Raw genomic sequence first — 20,889 nt, forward strand, 5'->3', positions numbered from 1 at the left:
TCTGCTTCAGAGTATCCACATAAGCTATCCTGACTCTCTTCTCTGGCAGAATAATGTGGTTTCTAAGGGTAAAGAATATACTAGAAAAAAGGAGGTTTCTCTTTTTGCCAGCATACATAAAAAACTAGCTGATCTCAAAAGGAAACACAAAAACTTCACTGTGAATCTTGAAAGTGACCACTGAAAACAAATATTTAATATTCTTGAGTGAATTAAATTTATGAAAACTGAAACATTTTACACAAAGTCTCATAGTAGAATATCACTCTGAAAATTACTTGTGCAGCATTTATCCTACTGGGAAAGGACTATTAGAAAAACAATCTCAAACATTTTCCCCACATTTTAAACTAAAAAAGCTAATTCTTAATTTGAAAACAAAGGAAAAGAAACTCAACTTAAGATGGTTTCTATATACGATTAATTGTGTGCCATCTCAGGAACACCAACTTTAATTCATAGTTAGAATACTGTCAAAAGCAAAAAAAGAAAAAAAAAAAGGAGGGGAATTTCAGAGAAAGCAGCACTGAGTGTGAGAACACTATACATAAGTTACAGGCAGTGGCCCAAGAAAAGCTCAGTCAAGTTCCTCTACTTACTTGGTGGGTAAGGAACAGCAGCTCTTCCATCCTTCCCAAGAGGTCGGTCTTCTGTCCCAACTGCAGGCATTTTTGGTGGGCGTAGTGCGGGTGATACAGCCTAAGAACAGATTATTATTATTAAAACAGAATAACACAACTGTATATAAGTAGGGCAGCAGTCAAATATTTCCTAGCATGTGCCTATTTATAGGTGCTTCCTTACACAGCATTCAACAGGTGAACTTCTAGAAAAAACAGCAGCGAAACAAAGGAGATGGTTACAAGTATGAAAAAATGAGTGACTGCATCTTTTTTCATGGATCTCGTGACAGCAGATTGTGCCATCGAAGCAGAGCTTGCCAGTCTTAAGCAGTTCTTTCCTCCCAGTTTCGTGGATACAATGATTACATTAGGGTGATGCTTCCAGCAGTAATTGGCAATTGGTCTGGTTCCCCTTCTGTTTGGATACAGGCAACTAAGAGTGGACCTCAGGCCCTTCAAAACGATTAATTTTTTTTTATTTTTCACCACAACAAACTATGTATTTTCTATACGTATTTTGACAGTTACTATCCATCTTTACAAAAAATTACCTTATTTCATAAAATTACTGAAATACATACAATGTTTTCCTCTGATCTGTTACTCAGAACAAATCAAATCTCTTACTAGTCAATATTATCTTTAAGATCAAATGAATTGGTGACATTGAAATAAAATAAAGCAAAAAAAAAAAGGATTCTCACAAGTGGAAGGCCTTTTATTTATTTATACTTATACAATGTCAGAGTTGAAATGTAAAATTAAATTGAAAGACATAAGAGATGAAAACTCAGCCAATAGCCTCCCAACTCCATTTACTAGTATGAGGAATTAGGGAGAGATTCTAAGGTAAACTGTTCATGTGATTAAATGCCAGACTAAAAATCAAAGTAGAAACATTCATTTCAGAGAAATGAAAATTCTATTAAAAACATCCAGCCATCCTTTGCATATTAACATTACTAAAAATATTTTCCAAAAATGTAAATATTTCTTTAGTTAAGTGCAATAGTAACTCATAATGTATACAGAGAGTAAGTTCAATGGCCCAGAGCACAGATGACAATCACTAGGGATAGTGGCTGTGAACAGCATGGGGCCATTCCATAGTGTTGGCTTTTGCTCTCTTCTTTCTACTTCTTTGATTTGTGATTCCCTTTGTTTTCACAGTTTGTTCCCATCATCATCACCAAAGCACCTAACCTAACCTAACCCCTAGTATCATTAAAACCAATCCCAAGCAGTTCGTGGCTTTCGGTAGATAGTCAAGGTCAAAAGAATCTCCAAGGCCTGGATCAACAATACAACAATAAAGAAATGAGTCATTCCTTCTACTAGAGTTTTTCACGTTGCCATGTCCTTTTCCTTCATGTAGCCACTGTGTGAATCCAGATACTAGTGCTCCAATTCAACAAAAGCTACCAAATAGAGGACTCTTGTTTTCTACACATCAGATTGGTAAAAAATAGCACTCATCTCTACTAGTTCACTCAGCAACCCTCAGAGGAACATATTATCAGTAGAGTCCAAAGCCCTACGCTTGGCCAAAACCTTCCTAGCCCTAACCACCATCCGGAAGCAGACCAATGGTCTATCCATTACCCCCAAAAGCCAATATAGTTCATTCCTGTTGCTGAATTAAGCCTCTCTCTACACTCAAACTAATGTCCCTCCCTGCCTCACTGACGTCAGTCTTTCTACATTCATTCTTCAAGGCCATTATGATCTCATCATCTTCTAAGTACTTAAAACACTAATGGTGTATAACATCTGTTAATTAGATACATTTTATTTTAAGGTTCCTGGGCTTTAGAAATCTGATCCGTACTTAACCTTCAAGGCTTAGCTTAGACACTGCTCCCTTGTCACTTCGTATTTGCACGTCCAGCATCTTTAGATTCCGGTCTATCACTGCACTCAATGCGGTAAGTACACTGTAACTTTATAAGCTGTTTCTCCTTAGGTCTGTTGAGCGTCTCAAGTATAAGGCCAGTAAGGTAGTCACGTTTGTAACCTCAATGATTAGCCTTAGTACTTGCCACAAAGGTATTACTCATCAAATGATTAATAAATGTATGTAAAATGAATGAATAGGGAGGTAGATAAGTGAATAACTGAAAGAAAATAAACTAAAAATTGACTTCTTTGAAAACAGAGCCTATCTTACCTGTCTCTAGGTCCCCCAGAAATAATAGGCACTTACATTTACCCAAATGTACACACAGGTTAGGGGGATGAGGAAACAAATTTCTTGGCTCAGCTGGTCTCCAAAGAACTATGATTTTTCTTAAATTTCCCTTTAATCATGTGATGCCTTATATTATTTAACCTTTATGTATATAAATACTATTTTCCCACCATGATGTCATGATCCTAAAAAGTATGATATTTGTGTATCTCTCAAAATGTAGACTAACCTTTAACTTACTAGATAAATAAAAAGTTATGTGGGTATTATTTTAAAAATCTCATCTAAAAGGATTACATAATACATTTCTACTATGACTACATCATAGTCCCATGATATGTAGAAGAATTTATCAAAATAAATGTGAAATATTTCAATATTTATAACTGCAATAACACTAATGAAAAAGAGCCGTCAATAAATAAAATGCAAGAGAACATTCAGAACCTAAAATAAGAGCCCCCAAATTCAATAAACCACACCATAAAGAAATACTGAGACTCTGAAACAAAGCCCTCCATTTAGATGTGTAGCTATGGCAGACTCACCCCCAGTTCGTCGTCATCGGAATTATCAAAGATGTTGTCTAAGTCATGCAGGGAAGGTGCCAAATCTGTCACCTGCGTAAGGCTACTGGAGCCAGCTCTGCCAGCAGCATTATCCTGCCGGACATCTGTAGGAAAGAAGGCAAAAGAAACAGAATGAACAACTTCATCAAGCAAAAAGGAGTGAGAAGAGGACACGGATCTCAATGAACAAGACCTGCCTGCGAATTTTTCCCTATGGTTTTATCTAAATTTAGAGACAATTATTTCCAAATATGTTTATCAGTTTTGAAAGGAACTGAAAAACAAACTATTAAAGATATATTAAAGATGAGATCAAATTATTGCTATTACACTAAGAATATAATTTCAAATAGAGAAGCAACTCCCTCGCATTTCATTTTAGCAACAATCCAAGTGAGGCAAATAATCATTGTACACACCTGTTTTAGTAGCAGAACTGAAAATAGACATGGCATTTTTCCCATCAGGCACCGGCGTGGAATGACCTGGTGTAGTGACATCCTTGGTACCAAATCCATCCTCTGACTGTATAATAAATTCAGCCAAACAAAACACATGAACACCAACCCAAAGTGTGGAATATGAGGGAGAACACAAAGAATTAGAGGGTAGAATGGAACTTGTTATGAGCACAAGTATGATAAACCATGGTCTATGCAACCAAAGGAAATAAAAGATATGTCCTTTCTCTGGAATTTAAATAGAACCAAGAACTCCCCCACTCTCCCCTCAATCCTACGGGGTTTTCTGAGTGAATCAGTGTTTTATGCCTAAACAGTACTGGTGGCAATTGATTACAGACCTGCCATGGTGTTAAAAGCTGCCTTTAATAACATTTTAGATGCTGAATTATAGATCAAGCTTTCTGGATCTAGATAAATCCCTGTAAAGGAATCTGAAAAGCATTCCCTGAACTATACTGGCCTCTTAAATTGTCTTACTTCCTTTACTCTCAAGAATACCTCTTTCAGTGGCTCAGTATTTTAGAATGTCTTCAAATTTAAGGCTAAAGACAGCACACACACCCAGTACTCATTTTTGTGACAATGAAACCAGTAAAATTAATACTGACAGTCTATGGGGTAGTGTTGATATTAATCCAGAGAATATATAGGTATAGCGCTCAGCACAGTAAGCATAATAAGCGCTCAATAAATAGCAGATACTGTTATCAACATTTTGTCTTTACATTTTGGGTATTTTGGAATAATATTTAAAAAGAAATAAGCAGGGAGCATAGGCCAACAAGAATTAGCATATGAGAGGAAACATGCACTGTACAAGCTATAGCCTGGAAAATATGAGGCTTCATTTATGTTCGGCTGACTTTTAAACAAAGGTGAGCCATGACATAAAAAAGAACAATACGCTGTTCGATACAATAGTACCAAGAGCATGAATATGGGGACAGAGCAATCAGGCAAGACTATCTCAAACATTCTGCCTCCAAAGTCTTCCCATACACGTTGTCTTGACATAGACAGAAACCCACACCGTGCTGCACTCTATGTTAAATGGTACCTTAATCTTTTTCAGGGAATCTTTCTCCGTCCCTTGTTTGCATTTCTTGTTGGCTGTAAAGATGTATTTTATGTCACCGTCCTCAAAGGTGTATGGGTCATTGACTTCTCCCAAACTGTCTCCAGGTTGTTGTGATAGAGGCAATGGGTCAAGGAAGTGGACTGGCTGCATATGGGGCTGCTTGTCTTGCCAGATTTTAAACCGTTTGTTAGGTTGTGCTAAGAGTCTAAAAAGAGAAAATGACAATTTAAACAAGATAAAACGATTGACTTTCTTTTTTTAAAAAGAGCAGCATTTATGACTTAAAAAGCATTATAAAGCTTAAACTGAACTTTAAAACAAAACTAGAAGTTCACCTGTACAGTCATTTGCTTTCAGAGATTATATTCATGATTAAATAAAACTTAGTAGGCTTTGTCAAGAATATATGTCTTTGTCTCTGATTTCATGGATTCAACTCAAGAGCATGGGTTCGCAGGACAGACTGCCTACATTCAAATTCCATCTGTGTCACTTACTAATTGTATAATTCTAGTTTCTCAGGTATGAAATTGATATAGTAATATGGTTGTGGTGAAGATTAAATGAGATAATCTGTGTATGGTGTTCATGATAACGGGTGGCTCAAAAGCACTATAAATGCTATTATTACTAGACACATGATACATACGTGAATGCATGCAAAGCCTTTATCAAAAGTGTCAACATACAAAGAAAGCGCTGACAGCAATATGGAAAGTCTAATAAAGCCATATTCTTTTTAATTAACAAACAGTAGGCCAAAATAAATACATACTGAGTGTACTAAAATGCCATGAGACCTTTATATGCCAGCATGTTTAAACGACATGTGTACTAAACAAAGCATTTGACTTTTAAACATTTTCTATATGTGGAGTCTAGAATGGCGAAGAAAAGCCTGCTTTCACTTTGGATGTGAAGGTTTAGCAGAGAGAGATGGGAGGGAGCCCATGCCTTTTTGGTGGGTGGTAGATGGGTGGTGCAGAGAGTCCCCTTACCTTTGCAATGCAGTGCTCTCTGAGTTTACCTCCATTTTGGCATCACATCTCTCACCCTGGAGCTCTGGAGGCCTGAACTCAGCATCATCACTGGATGGGAGATGATAACTATGCCACCATTTATCTGATGACTCTGGGTTCGACGGCCTAATCCCACAATATAAGGCTGTCTCGCTGACCTCTGCCATCAGAGGCAGTCTTTGGCCTACGAGAACAGTTCTGTCATCCAGAGTAGACAATGGCTGGAGTTCTAGCCCATTTCCATAGAGGGCTGGATTCACAGGGACAGATGGTGGGTCCAAACTCTCCGTTTCCTGACCTCGTGGTTGAGGGCTGAGTGTTGGCGGCAAAGGGGATATAGGGGAATGAGGTGAATCCATAGGATTCAGATTCATTTGCTTGCTTGTATTTCTGGAAGGCACGGCCATTTGCTTATCATACTTCCTACTGCTAGACACCTCTAAGGAGGAGTCTATCCCTGCCAACCCTAGCTTCTGTCCTGGCGTATCTTGTTCCATGCATAACTCTTCAGCCACAGAGGGCCTATGGTGAAATGGTATCAAGGGTCTCTTTTGCAACTTGTCTCCTTTTTCCTGTCTTTCTGTTGTTTTGTGCTTAGAAGAAGCAGGAGGCGGTAAAGATGAAGATGATGATGGTCCTGCACTGAACCCTGGTTGAGATATTGTGGGAGGTCGATTGGGTCCTACTGCACAACGTTTTAAAAGTTTATGCCTAAAATGAGAATTAAAATCAAGTCAACAAATACACAGATAAAAATAACCGCATCATTTTAACATTACAAAAGAGGTGTCTCTGACAAACTTATGTCTTTTAAAGCACACATTAGATGAATTAATACATCTAGAAGGGCTCCAGGTTTTAATTATACTTATAATGATCAAAAAATGCAATACATCCTGATGAAAAATGAAGAATCAATCACGTACAGGTTAAACAGGTAAGAAATGGACTTAAGAAATATAAATTAATACATTGCTAATTTCAAATTAGCAATTTGAAAAATTCCAAATCACTAAAATTTGGTGAGGGCCTCAGATAACCTACTCATACTACATCTTAAAACCACAAGAGTAGAGTCTTGATCATCTGCCAAAAAAAAAAAGAGAAAGTTTCCAATTTCTATTTTACAACACTCTACCAACTCTAATATAGAATGGCTTAGAATGGCTATAGTATTATAAACTGGAAATAAAATAACTATGCAACTCGCCCTCAAAGTGTGAACTAAGATAATGTGGGTCAATCCTAAGACTAGAAACCTTATATGCTACCATACCTATAAAAAAAGGGATAAAAGACAACTTTGGATCTCGCAGACACACATTAAAATGAGATAAAAGTAACAAGGTTGTGAGTGAACACTAAAACCACACACACACACATATGCACCTGCACCAGCTAAGCAGGAACACCAAGTCTGTTCACATCCTAACATACTTCTTGGCAAGCACAGGTGTGAGAAATGACTCAGTAAGGGCCCACTAGATGATGCCAAGGTTTAATCTGTACAACAAAGTTATATAGCAGGTCAGCCAGTTCTTCCCAATATATAAATCATTCCCAGGGAAAAATGTGAGCCGGTGTAGTAGTAACTCTCTAAGGCCACTAGGGTGGCATTAAATTACTGCTGCATTGCACTAAATGATGCCCTAGTGGGCAGTAAAACGGATTTGTGTGGCATAATGGGATGGTTTCGTGGGACAGCAGGATGGCTGCCCTGCTCTGCTCCATGAGACCATTAAACAGTGAGAGGAGTGGACCGTTCCATGATGGGTTTGCTAATCTTGCAACAGACAATCTGAAAACACTCTTGCCAAAGTCTTTGCTACTCTAAAAAAAATAAAATGAAAATTCCTGACTTCTTGTCTTTAAGCTCAAAGGGCATGGTACCCCAGTAACATGTGAATGTCTCATCGGAAAACATCTCAATTATATCTTCTAAAGGTACTTATTTAAAACCTAGTCTCTAAAAGTCTTTTATGTAAAACTTTCTAATTTGGATTTTCTCAGAGAGCATTTAATCATACTAGTCCTTTGATAGGTATTTTATGATACCATCTTCAAAGCAAGGACTTTTTGAAAGTGGATAATCGTATAAAGTCAAGTTTTTTCAACTGTATTTAATGACACAGCTACCTTGCAAAATGGTTAGAATGAGGAATGCGCCAGTAGGTTAAGAGACTAGCGTGGTAAATCTCTGAGCAGGAAAGGAACCTGACCGGAGCAGGCAGCAGGAAGATCAGGTCCACGATACTGGTGACGGGTGGTAGAAAGAAGAGCCAAACAGTATAGAAATACACCATGGCTAAAAGCACAAAGGAGGGAAAAGGATCATAATAGATATTTCAAAGGAAGTCACTGTAAAATCCACTGACAGACTAGATCCAGAAAATGAAGAAAAATAAATGATCAAGTTTCTAGGCTGAGAAGGGAAAGTTGTGATAAAAATGACTGCAACCGGGTACCTGGTTTGTGGGGAAAGACACATCAATATTAAGGATATTTCTTAAAGGTGTCCTAAAAAATAAGATTATGTGAAAGTTAGGTCTAGGGATAAAAATTTGGAAGCCAATGGAATAGTGAACACAGCTATAAAAAAGACCTGAAGGTAGAAGAATTTGGTGAGGAAATAAAGCAATAATTCCAGAAAACAAAAGAAAAAGCATTATTTGTTTATTTGTACCTAAAGTGATAAAAAAAAATAATTCTAGGTAGCTAATAAAAATGTCATATAAATCAGTAAAAGTGTTATTTTTTAAAAGTAAAAAAAATCTGGGTTAAGGAAAAGAGTAGGAAAAAATAAGATGAAGGCACAAATTAAATGCACTACAATTTATATCCTATGTACGTGCTAAAGGTGGGCCGTAACTTGGCTGTGGGCTGTCTATGTATCAATGTAAATGGGGAAATACTTATTGTCACACGATTCATGGCAGCCTACAGACAAAAGGAAAGCAGGTATTCAGCTGCAGTATACCATACCTATCTCCTAAGACCAGAGAGAGGTTCTCACATGCTCAGAGAGAGAACCCTTAATGAGCAAACAACTTCTTCAAAAACGAGCTCCCTGAAAAATCAATCATGAGTTTCATTAGGCTGATCCTTACAACATCTCTCAACAAGAGGCTTTTACCGAAGCAGAGCTTGATGAAAGACAATCAACTCAAGGAGCAGGGAAGAACAGGAAGAAGGTGTCAAAACTGTTCCATAAGTATACACACATGACAGTTTGCACATATTCTCAGGGGGCATATGGACCGCCTCCTATCCTGAAGCTCAGTTACTACTTATGCCACATTAAGAACCCCTGATCTAAAATAGAGGAATGAATGGCCATCTTCTAAATAGGCTTATCGCAACTGAACTTTTTATAAATATTAAATAGTATCAAATTTTAAAATATACACTTTAGAAGCAGAGCTACTCAAAATTGCTCAGTAAGTGAAAATCAAAACCACATGCTCTAACAATCCAATGAACTGGGGGATGAAACTTATATACACTTAAAAAATGTAAGAATCCCAGGCTGGTGCAGTGGCTCACGCCTGTAATCCTAACACTTGGAGAGGACGAGGCAGGAGTGTCACTTGAGGCCAGGAGTTCGAGACCAGCCTGTGCAACACAGCAAGACCAGTCTCTACAAAAAAAAGAAAAATCAGTAGAGTGTGGTGGCATAAGCCTTGTAGCCCCAGCTACACGGGAGGCTGAGGCAGGAGCATCTCTCGAGCCCAGAAGTTTGAAGTTTGAGGTTGCAGTGAGCTATGATGACACCACTGCACGATAGCCTGGGGAGAGAGCAAGACCCTGTCTCAAAAAAAAAAGTAAGAACCCCAATGAAAATCCGTGACAATAAGATTCTTTACTACCAAAACGAGTAAGTCAAGGGATACCCAGGAGGAGTACAAAAATTTTCTACAGAAAACAATCTGGGGCCCTATCCTAAGACCTAAATGAATGGACAATTAAGATACCATGTCTACGTTCTAGCTTTTAGCAGGTGTGACCAAATGCCTGCCTCAGTCATCAAAAAACACCACCACTACCAACAACAAAACAAATTCTCTATAGAAAATCTATTTAATCCAAACTCTATTAACTTAAGCTAACCTGTTTTTAATACGTATTTCTACTTTAAAGTTAAGAGTAAAGTTCTTTAAAAGGGCTCGGGATTGTCTTGTCAAACTGATGCCTTTTAGCTTTGAAGTAATTAACTGAAAAACATTTTGTGGGAGCAATTTGTCAACAGGGCCAGTTATCTAATAAGCTCGGAGTTCTGACAATAAAATTGTATCATCTGCATATGAGAAAAGGCTGATCTTTTTCTTCTCTACTGGAGGAGGAAGGAGATTTAAAACAAAACAAAACACGGGAAGAGCTGGTCTGTGAGGCCAGGAGATGAGACACTGAATGTCTCATCATTCTATTTGACTACTATTTTGCCTTTTTTAACCACCTACCTGGAACAAGAACAGTTGACTCTTTGGGTTGGATCCACAAAATCCCAAGTAGCAGGATTGTTAGCAGGCTCTTCTTCAAGAGTTGGAGTTGACATTTGGCTCCTCCTAAAAAGGTTAAAAATGTGACTTATGTGTAAACATGAGATAATACTCAAGCCCCTGGGGAGAAAAATGTTTAAAAGAGTTGAAGACATTTTACATAGTAATGGTACCCAGCTGATACATAGCTCTGAGCAACCAAAGGAAAAAAACTACTTGTTCTATGCACCAGAAGACTCAAAATATTCCTATTTAAGTTGATTGCACATTTTAACATGGGTGGTATATATAGCAATTAAACAATATCTGGCATTATTAGCTGTTGCTCATATAAAAAAAGGTCACCTAAGTTATGTAGAAATAACCTATCTTTTAAAATTACCTTTCCATAGCATCTGTAAATTATACACTGCCTGATAAAGATTGTTTAAATCACTCTTAAAACTCCAACAGGTTGAGCATTCCTAATTTAAAATCCAAAATGCTCCAAAATCCAAAATTTTTTGAGTGCCTACATGACGCCACAAGTAAAAAATTGCACACCTGACCTCACGTGACAGTTACAGCCAACACATAGGCATACAATATACAGTTTATTCAGTGTTCCCAAAGGGCGTTATGGTACAGCACTGGAGGTGGAGACTGAAAGCCTGCTGTTGTTTAGCAGTTGATGCGTGCATTCTGGTAAGGCTACTGCGGTGCTTAGTTACCTTGAACACATTTTTTCACTGTATTAATGGTATGTCATATTTTTTACTATTAACTACTCATGTGTGAATAGGTGTAAAAAATGATTGCTTATCGGTAGCAGATAAACTCAGAATCAGGAGATGGTGATGCCAAACCACCACAGATTGTTCACAGGATGGCTGAGATATTGACACCTTTGCTTTCTGATGGTTCAATGTATATAAACTTTGTTTCAGACACAAAATTATTTAAAATATTGAATAAGAGTAATAAAAGTACCTTCAGATATACGCATATGAAACATAAATGAATTTCACGTTTAGATTTGAGTCCCATCCCCAAGATATCTCATAATGTATATGTAAATATTCCAAATTCAAAAAAAAATCTGAAATCCCCAATACTTCTGGTGTCAAGCATTTCAGATAAGGGATATTCAACCTGTATAATATTTACTAGCATTTAAGGGCAGCACTCTACCATTTTTAACATGAACTAAAAAACAGAAAACAAAAATATATCCTACATGTCACTCAGTATGGCAAAAAGTAGACAGCCATTATTATGTAATGAAAATAAGAATGTGGGGGCATTATTTCTGGATTGCTGATTTTGCTACAGTGGATACTGCAAAGTGTTTCAATGATGTTTTACGGCAGTGTTTCTTGTTCTCCACCCTCTCCCACCCTCCTGGGTGTCTCACTTCCCTGTTCTGTGCTACTGATGGAAGGGGTACAGTCTGTTAGAGTTTTAGAGGTATAAGGGTGATAGTGACAGAAATCAAAGAGAGGAAAGGAAAAAGAAAATGTCAACTTGGAAATTATCTAGGCATTGCAGATAGAAGTAAAAATACCCATACCAATTATTCTAAAGGAAAGGATCACTTTAAAGTAACTAGAGGTAGCTTTTTAATTCTACAATGTCATGTGATTTTCCACTGCAATTATTTTAGAGTTTATTTTCTGTATCTTCAGTGGCCTATTCTAGAACCAATTCATTGGGCAATAAATATTTGGTATGAATTTGCTGAAAGCTGGGGCCAAAGGACAAGTTTTAAATCTGTATATAAAACTTTGAACAGCAGTCACTTAAGAAACATTTAATTAACTTCTAAATGAATGGAGTTATTAGCACTTATTGACAAGAATGTCTATATTCATTCTGTTCCAGAGAATCAAGACTCATTTGTCTACTTGCATCAGTCAAGAAAGTAGACATCTCACTCATATAAAAACAGATATAAAACTGTGCTGATTATGTTTACATAAATCTTGATAAGTGGAATAGTATTTATCGACTACTGTTTGTCATTATCATTTAGGCAATTAAAATAATCACCAGCAGTCTCTTCCTAGAATCAATTCTTCCTGTTTTCCAAAAACGTGTTAAGACACTGAGCAATGGGCCCATAAAAATATGTTACGGAAGGCAAGGAGGGAGGGAAGAAAAGGAAAGAAAAAAGTCAGATAGAGAATGAAAAGAACATCATTTTCTAAAATCAACAAACAGAAGCAAAGCAGATAATATACATCCCTCTAATTGTCATCAGGTTAGTTCAAAAATGTATTGTCAATTAAAACATAAGGCTAGTGTGTAACAGTAAATCGGCAAAGAAGGTTGTTTCCCTTTGTAACTGGGAAGCATTCATACATTGGTATTACAAATAAAAGCCAAACCTGCTTATTACTATACTGACACTCAGGGTGAATCTCTGAGTCATCTGTGTTGAAAAATATCAGATCAATAGCATGCCAATCTTTAGATGACCAGGAATGTAAAAAACTTCCAGGGTAATCAAATCAAGTAAAATAAATGTCTAAATTTTAACATCTTTGTTTTGAATTTTATTATTACATTCAAAAAGATGAAATACCAATCCAATGACCTCTCAAGTTTGGTCACACAATAGTGTGATGTGATTCACCATCTTCATATAGCAACCAAGCAGATGGTTACTACACCATGACCCAGACCTGATCCAGAAACATACTTGGACTGGGTTCTATTGAGGATGCATTCCTTCCAGACTCGATGGACCATATGATTGTGGAGTTTTGGAGGAATCTTCCCCGATCTCTTTGGACTGTGCATAGTTATCATGCCCCCGTCTTGGGAACCTAGGTGACTGGCAGCACTCTGCATACCTCCACTCTCCCCTAGAAAAGACAATTTGGAATGTTAAAATTTTCTGAAAAGGTTTCCTATTACCTAGACTGTTATCTTATTTAATATAAATATACATTTTAATTGCTGACACTCACATTCATGTAACTTTGCCCCTACTCTCTGGCAATAACACCATCTGTAGCTCTAAGTAAAATTTGTATCAGGATGGCTTTTTCCCCCTGGCACTGTATTTATACATCACAATATTAAAGAGGCAAACATGCATTGATTGTTTTTTATTTTTAAACCCAACACAATAAATAATTTTCAAGGCAAAACAAACAGTAGAGGGAGCTTTATGCTCATTTAGCTAAATGGCTATAAAACAACAGCACACAGTGCCCTGAGTAGAAGGAACACAAAGCTTTTAACAAGGTCAAAATTCAAATTTGTGTGTAGAACTATTTGTCCTCATGCCTGACACTATTTATGAAAGCTTAGTACTAAAACACTGAAAGAGGTTATCTCGACATTTTCTATCAAAGGAGTAAAAATTCACTGGTTTTTCTCTAATAAATCCACTTATAGTTTTTCCAACTACGGTTGATATGTAATCCAGTTCTTTCAACTATGTCCACTATGATTGTTGATGATATTGGTTGTTGTTTATGACTTTTTACTATTTATATCTCATACAAGACAAATACTAAAGTCAATTTCCAATAGTATTTAATACATTCTGATTCAATTATTTGATTTATTTAATAAATATATTGTTGGTTTTATTCTTCACAGAACTGTGATACAAAACATCTTAGCCAAAACAGTCAATTTAAGCACTCTGGAAAATATCCACTCCTATCTGGAAAACAAAGAAACAACCTTATAACACAAACTGGATATTCTTGGCACCAATGAAACACAATCATTATACAGGCTGAATGGTTAGGCTTACCTCTATTTTTTAAAAAAGCAAAACAACAGAAAACACACACACACACAAACTAAAAGCTTACATTCTAAGGAACTGAAGCTCTCTTGTCCCCCAGAAAAGTACTGTTATATTACAAATGAGATAAATGAAAGAAGATAAGAAATTTGTCTTTCATTGCTACCTTTTATTTTAAAAGTTCCCTAACTTGGCTCATGGTGCAAATGAATTCATTTCAATTTTACAATAGGTTTTCAAATGCCTATTCTAGAACTAGGCAAACTGAAGAAACAAACAGAAGTAGATAACAGAGCCTTCTCCCCAAAATAATCTACATTAGAGCTAAAGAGATCACATGCCCATGGTATCATAAGGAAATAATTTATAACCAAAAAAAGGAGAGGATAGCAGAAAACAAGCCAGAGAGACTTTTCTGATTAACATTAGGTTAACGCTTTTCAGTAGCACTTAATGATTGAACTCAAATGTGGGTGATATCTTATAAGGAATTAAACAAGGTTTGTTACTCCAAGCTATTAAATGCATGTTAAATGTTGTTACCCCCAATTACCTCTATATATCAAACAGAAGAGGCACATGTATGTACCTATCCAGATAAAGCATGAGTGATTTCACTAAAACTATTTGTCCTTCTAGTCCCCCTGCTAATCTAGGAGAATCTTGGCCATTTTACGGGGCACTTTGTCCAATATCTAGAAAAACATGGCAACGTTCAATGTCAGTCAACTACGGAATGTCAGGGCTGACCAGGATTCTCTCTGATGCAGCGTTATGAGTTCTAAACTGTAATTCAGCATCCTATGATGTGAAAATGCGGGCATGTTGGTTTCACTCCAAGGATACCAACAGCTTTTACTTAGTTTTGTTTGTTTGTTTGCTTTAGGGAAGGAGGCAGCATCAGGCAATTTATTTATCCAAGGCCTCGGATAATACCATACATAGAGTTAAGGAGGAAGGAAGCTGAAGATCTATAGTTCAACATGAGAAGTCCATGTTGAAACCTACCATAAACAAAACCTCTTGTTTTTCCATTTTGAAATTTAGAGTTCTGAACTGATCAGAGGTCAAGACATCATGTAACCAGCAGGCCTTCAATTTTACACTGAATACAAATTTCACTAAGTAGTAGGCAAACAAACAAACAAAAAAAAAAAAACAACAAAAAACAGAAACAAAAACTGGTAACTTAATAATGTAGTACAACTGTTAAAAATCTAAACTGATATGAATTTAAAACTTTTCAAAATGCTGATAATTCTAGTCTTAACATTACTATGTCTGTCTTCTCTATGATGATTACTATAAAAGACTATAAAAGTACTTTTTATTTTTCAGTTTAAAGTAGTTTTAATAAAAATTGGTTGATGACATATCCTTTTACAAGGGGTCATCCAAATTCTCTGCTCTACCATATCAGAGATGGATGCAGACTTTTTGTACCATCTCAACAACTACATGGCTTTTAAAAATGAAGACTATGTTGTCCATTTCTATGTCTCCCACATAATATCTGAGTAATTCTTTCCAGGTAACAATAAAGTACATTGAAAGCAGAGCTTTGAGTGCTGCTTTCAATTTTTTAAACTACCACTTATTTACTGTTTTTTTGTTGTTTACAAAAGCACTTTCAGGTATGTTACCTAATAGGTAAAACAATCATATATAGTATGTATTTAACAGAAAAGGAAACAGATTCATAAAAAGCATGAGAATTAAATAGGGTCATTAGGTGTGTTCAATCACAAAGTCTATGCTTTTCCACAATATGTTCCTTAACCATGAACATTTTATTGAATGCCTACTGTATGCCAAGCACCATGCTAGAAACTTCAAAATACTGTCTTATAAAATACACAAGAAAATTACCATGTTAAGTATGTACCATGCTTGATAGTTGATTTTCAAAGTTAAGCAGTCAAGACTTTATTTACTCTGATTTCCTGCCAACCTGGCCCACATTAAATGCCTATATATAAATAATCTCATTTCAGCTCAAGTATGATGAGTATCCTCTCCTTAGTGACCAGATTTCCAATTAAAATGAGGTCAACTACAACTACAAAAAAGTTAATATAGGAAATATACTACTAAACAAAAGAGGCAAAAACGCTCCCAATTTAAACAATTTCTGAATTTTTCCATGAAGGGAGACTGTTCAAACTGTCAAAACTTTCCCATGTAATTAATATTTATTATTAATGCAGACAGATTACTGACAGGACAAAGTATTTATTCAGAGCTCCTGGGTGCTAGTCTAGTTTTATAATACAATAGGGAAAAAATTTTCCAAGACTTGTCCCTGGCTGGCAATGGCCATTTGGGCAAAGGCTTCAGTCATTCTCTAATTCAATATTCTCAATTTGTTTAAAAATTTTAGAAAAGCAACCTGAATTTTGTCTATGGTCTCTCTGTGTGTAAAAATACATACACATATAAAGGGGCAGATGTGTGCAAAACTTAAGAGAAACAACTGAATTGTTCAATTAGAATAAAGACTAAAATGGGCACAATTAAAATGCTGAAGTACATAAATTCTGTTTCTTTAAAATTTTCCTTCTCCGTTTTATAAAATCCTCAAGTTACCCTAGTACCTCCATCTCTTCTACCATGAATTTCTCAATGTTTTCTTACATCTGTTCCACGGCAGGGGGACTATGTGACTTTGCGGCTCTCTTCCACCCCAGACACTCCAGCATCATACTCACCTACGACAGCCTGTTCTGGAGAGGTAGGAGGGGTCAGAGGCATCCCACAGTTGCTAGGGTCCTTCACACTACCAAGCCCCTGCTGACCAACTGTAATGTGGCCTCCAGCACTGGCAACACTCTGAGGAACTGGGATGTCATTCTGAGAGATCAACACAAAAGCTGAAGGGTAAACCATCCGAACACCACCTGTAAGAAAAGAGAGCAGTAGGAGAACCAGAGCTGAGAAAGAGTTCACGTCAGACTGCCAACTTCATTACTCCAGTGGTCAGAGTCAGAGCTTAAAGGTGAAAATGAGATGACTGTGAAGTTTTGCTGAAAGTGATAAATTTCATTCTTTCATAAGTTAATAGCTGTTTAAACGTGTTCTAACACTATAATAATGGTATTTGGAATACAGGGACCACTGATGCTTCAGGCAAGGTAACTACTCAGCATATACCACTGTGTCAAGAAATTTTTTTAAAAAGATGGGAAAATCATGGAGATTGTTTCTGATGAATCTGAATGGTTATCTTTTTTTAAATTAAGGAAGACCAAGAAGATGGAATAAAGCTCTTCAGGCAAAATATTTTCTCTTACCAACAATTACTTCGACTGCTACAGGGAAATCATCATCATATCCCAACTCCTCTTCCTCTTTCAATTCCTCTTTCTTTTTTAGCACCATCGGATAGAAATACTGCCATTCCTCGATCAACTTACGAGTGGCTGGGTCTGACATCTTGTATGCTTGGCCTGTTAGCGTCCCATTTAAGCCATAAGGACTTACCAGTACTACAGAGGGGAGGAAAAACATATGCTACACATTAGAGAGATAATTCCTACTTAATTGCAACACTACAGATGTAGTAATTTTACCTTAAAGCATAGCATAACTTAATGTATATTGCTCTTTATTTCCTAACTCCTTTTAAAGTATGATTTTTAAAAATTTCTTATTATTTACATACCTCTCAATTCACATTGATTTTTGAAGGAAATCAAATGGGGATAGTATTACATGGTCAGACAACTATATCAACACACAATATATAAACTATGCATACATTAAAGCATATACATATCTGTTTAATAATAGCTTGTACAACGTAAACACTGAATCTCCCATAACAGAAGAAAACCATTCAGTACACACACCCTAGCACACGCTCAGAACTTGAATACTCTGCCTGGCACATTGGCTCTTGCCTGTAATCCCAGTATTCTGGGAGGCCAAGGCAGGAGGATCCCTTGAGGCCAGGAGTTCGAGACCAACCTGGGCAACACAGTGAGACCCTGTCTCCATAAAAAGTAAAAAAAAGTTAAAAATTAAAAAAAAAAAAACTTGAATGCTCTTCCTATGGTTCCCAAGACTCCCTAAATATCTATAGTAATCAAACAATAATATATAAATAAAATTTCTAATAGCAGAAAAGTCTTAATGTGCAAAGCTTGAAGCATCATGCTTAGTTATAATTTCAGCTATAATTATTTTAGAAGTCTGTTAATGAAACAACTCTAAGTAAAATTTAGTTTAACTCAAAGTAAAGGACTCAACGTCCTCTATCTTCTTTCAGTATTTGACCTTGATGTCATTTGCATTGAGTGAGACACAAAAATATAGTTAACATGATACTGTGAATAACCCAGCCTGTTCTTAGCCTTGGGGCATTTCAACCTTCCAAATAATACTATTCTGGGGATAAAGGTCGCTTTTTCTCAACCTTAATTAAAAAAAAAAAAATCTCAGCATAGTCATTAAATGGGATGTCCTTTTTTGTTGATGTTTTTTTTAAAACAGCTAGATGATATGTCACATCAATCCAGAGAGAGAGATATAGACATCTCATATTTCTTGGAGTCTTTCTGCTATTCTTCAATGATCCAAATGGGATAAAAATACTGACTCCAACCAACACAGTTAATCAAGGGTAATTTTTTTGCACTAATACTTCTAGGAAATTCCCACATTAATTTGGATAATTATGTACATGATAATTTTCTATAGGCCAGCACTTGCCCTAAGTATCTACCTACTCCAAACCAATCATGAAAATAAGATGGATAATGTCCCACAAATGTCTTCTATGACTTCAGGTATTAGTGGCAAAGCAGTAAGATTTAAAATAAATGGTCTGTAAGGACCTGGTATTCCCAGTATTATTTTTCCCAACTTTGAAGGTTAGAAAGTTAGTTCATGACTAGTGATGCCTTCTATTATTACCACAAATAAATGCTTTGATTTTCAGTGATAAAATCTAAGATAAAGTCAAATGGTTCTTAGCACTTTAACCCTCAAGGAAACAGTAAATAATTCTTACAATCCACAATATACACATACTATGTAACTAGTGAGAGTACAGCTTAAAATGTGTTGCAAGGAGGAAAGGGCAGGGGTGGGGGGAATTTGAGGTAATAAATAGGACACAGTTAAATGAGGATTCAATGTTCTTTTTTACCTCAAAAAGAAAAAAAAATTATCTTTAGGGCAAGAAACAGATGCTTTCATCAAATTAAATCAGAATAGTTTATAGAAAACCAAAAACAATCATAAATAAAATGGAGGCTAAACACTCATGTAACAGGCTATTAGACTAAGTAAAATATTTTAGTCGAGTCTAAAATAGCCATCAGTGGCCTGTTAGGAACCCAGGCTGCAGACCTCTGCGTCCCTCGCCACCCCTCCACCCCAGCCTTGGAAACATTGTCTTCCATGAAACTTAGGAACCAGGACACACCAGTGAGAGAAGCTGCATCTGTATTTACAGCCACTCCCCATCGTTTGCATCACCACCTGACCTCCACCTCCCACCCCAACACCCCTGACACCCCAGGTGGAAAAACTGTCTTCCATGAAACCAGTCCGTGGTACCAAAAAGGTTTGGGACCACGGTATTAAAATATCAGTGTTTTTAAAAATTATATTCTGTGTGATATACTACTATTTCAACCAGACATCTCTAGTAATGATATATTAAACCAAATTTTAAAAAAAGATTTTTTTCCATATGGTTCAACCTAATATTATAACATTGTAACACTGTTATTCACAAAAGATTCTGAATTCCAAAGACAAAACAAAGATTTAGAATGCTCAGATTAAAAGAACATTATTTTGGTGATATCTAGGTGGTAGAGCTGATAATTAATGAAAATATGAAGGTATTAAGTTAAATTATAATCAAATACCTATTGCCAATTTAGTCTATAATTAAAAGAAAATAACAGAGATATTGATATCACTGAAGAAACTACATAAACTACAAAACTCTAGATATTTGATTTTGGTTGAAATTTAAAATACTAAGTGTATAGTAATCTTCTGTAAGCCCTCACATTTTTGAACTCTTATTAACAATCACAATAAAAACCTTTAATTTATAAGATTTGTCAATTACTCATTGGATGATATTTTTCAAACACTTATCAATCTTCTTTCATTCTTAAGGAAACTCTTTACATTTTATGCTTCAATACAACTATGCATAAGATCATGTTATATATGTGATAGGCTTCAGTACAAAACTACCAAGCTATTACTACTTAATTGTGAAGTGGCAGTCTTTCCTTTTTTCTTCAAAAATTGACCCTTATGCTTAACTATAAAATGTTCATTTAAGGGCGCAGTGGCTCACACCTGTAATCCCAGCACTTTGGGAGGCTGAGGTGGGAGGATCATTTGAAGCCAGGAGTCTGAGACCAGCCTGGACTACATCGTAAGACCCCATCTCTAAAAAAAATAGAAAAATTAGCTGGGTGTGGTGGCATGCACCTATAGTCCCCAGCTACTCGGGAGGCTGAGGCAGGAAGACTGCTTGAGCCCTGGAGTTTGAGGTCGCAGGGAGCTATGATGATGCCACTGCACTATATCCCAGCCAAGAGTGAGATCCTAGCTCAAAAAAAAAAAAAAAAAAAGTCCATTTAAGACAATGTCTCATGCTGCAAAACTTTACTGGACAAAGTAGCTATCCACTCAGTGATGGTGGATAGGTGGAGAGCAGAAATATCCCATTTACT

At 36.4% G+C, this 20,889-nt stretch overlaps 1 protein-coding gene across 1 annotated transcript in view; it reads right to left on the reverse strand.

Moving 5' to 3' along the window:
* MED13L (mediator complex subunit 13L) overlaps positions 1–20,889 on the reverse strand; it is a 268,378-nt gene that overhangs the window by 41,528 nt on the left and 205,961 nt on the right. Inside the window, exons 6-14 of the mRNA XM_069496718.1 lie at positions 17,473–17,667; positions 16,891–17,079; positions 13,118–13,283; positions 10,399–10,503; positions 5,921–6,652; positions 4,902–5,127; positions 3,800–3,905; positions 3,360–3,484; positions 600–699 (exon numbers count right to left, since the gene is read on the reverse strand). Of these exons, the coding sequence (XP_069352819.1) occupies positions 600–699; positions 3,360–3,484; positions 3,800–3,905; positions 4,902–5,127; positions 5,921–6,652; positions 10,399–10,503; positions 13,118–13,283; positions 16,891–17,079; positions 17,473–17,667 (1,944 nt within the window). The remainder of the gene's footprint in view (positions 1–599; positions 700–3,359; positions 3,485–3,799; positions 3,906–4,901; positions 5,128–5,920; positions 6,653–10,398; positions 10,504–13,117; positions 13,284–16,890; positions 17,080–17,472; positions 17,668–20,889) is intronic.

Source organism: Eulemur rufifrons, chromosome 21 (assembly GCF_041146395.1).
Source record: "Eulemur rufifrons isolate Redbay chromosome 21, OSU_ERuf_1, whole genome shotgun sequence".
Lineage (NCBI taxonomy): Eukaryota > Metazoa > Chordata > Mammalia > Primates > Lemuridae > Eulemur > Eulemur rufifrons.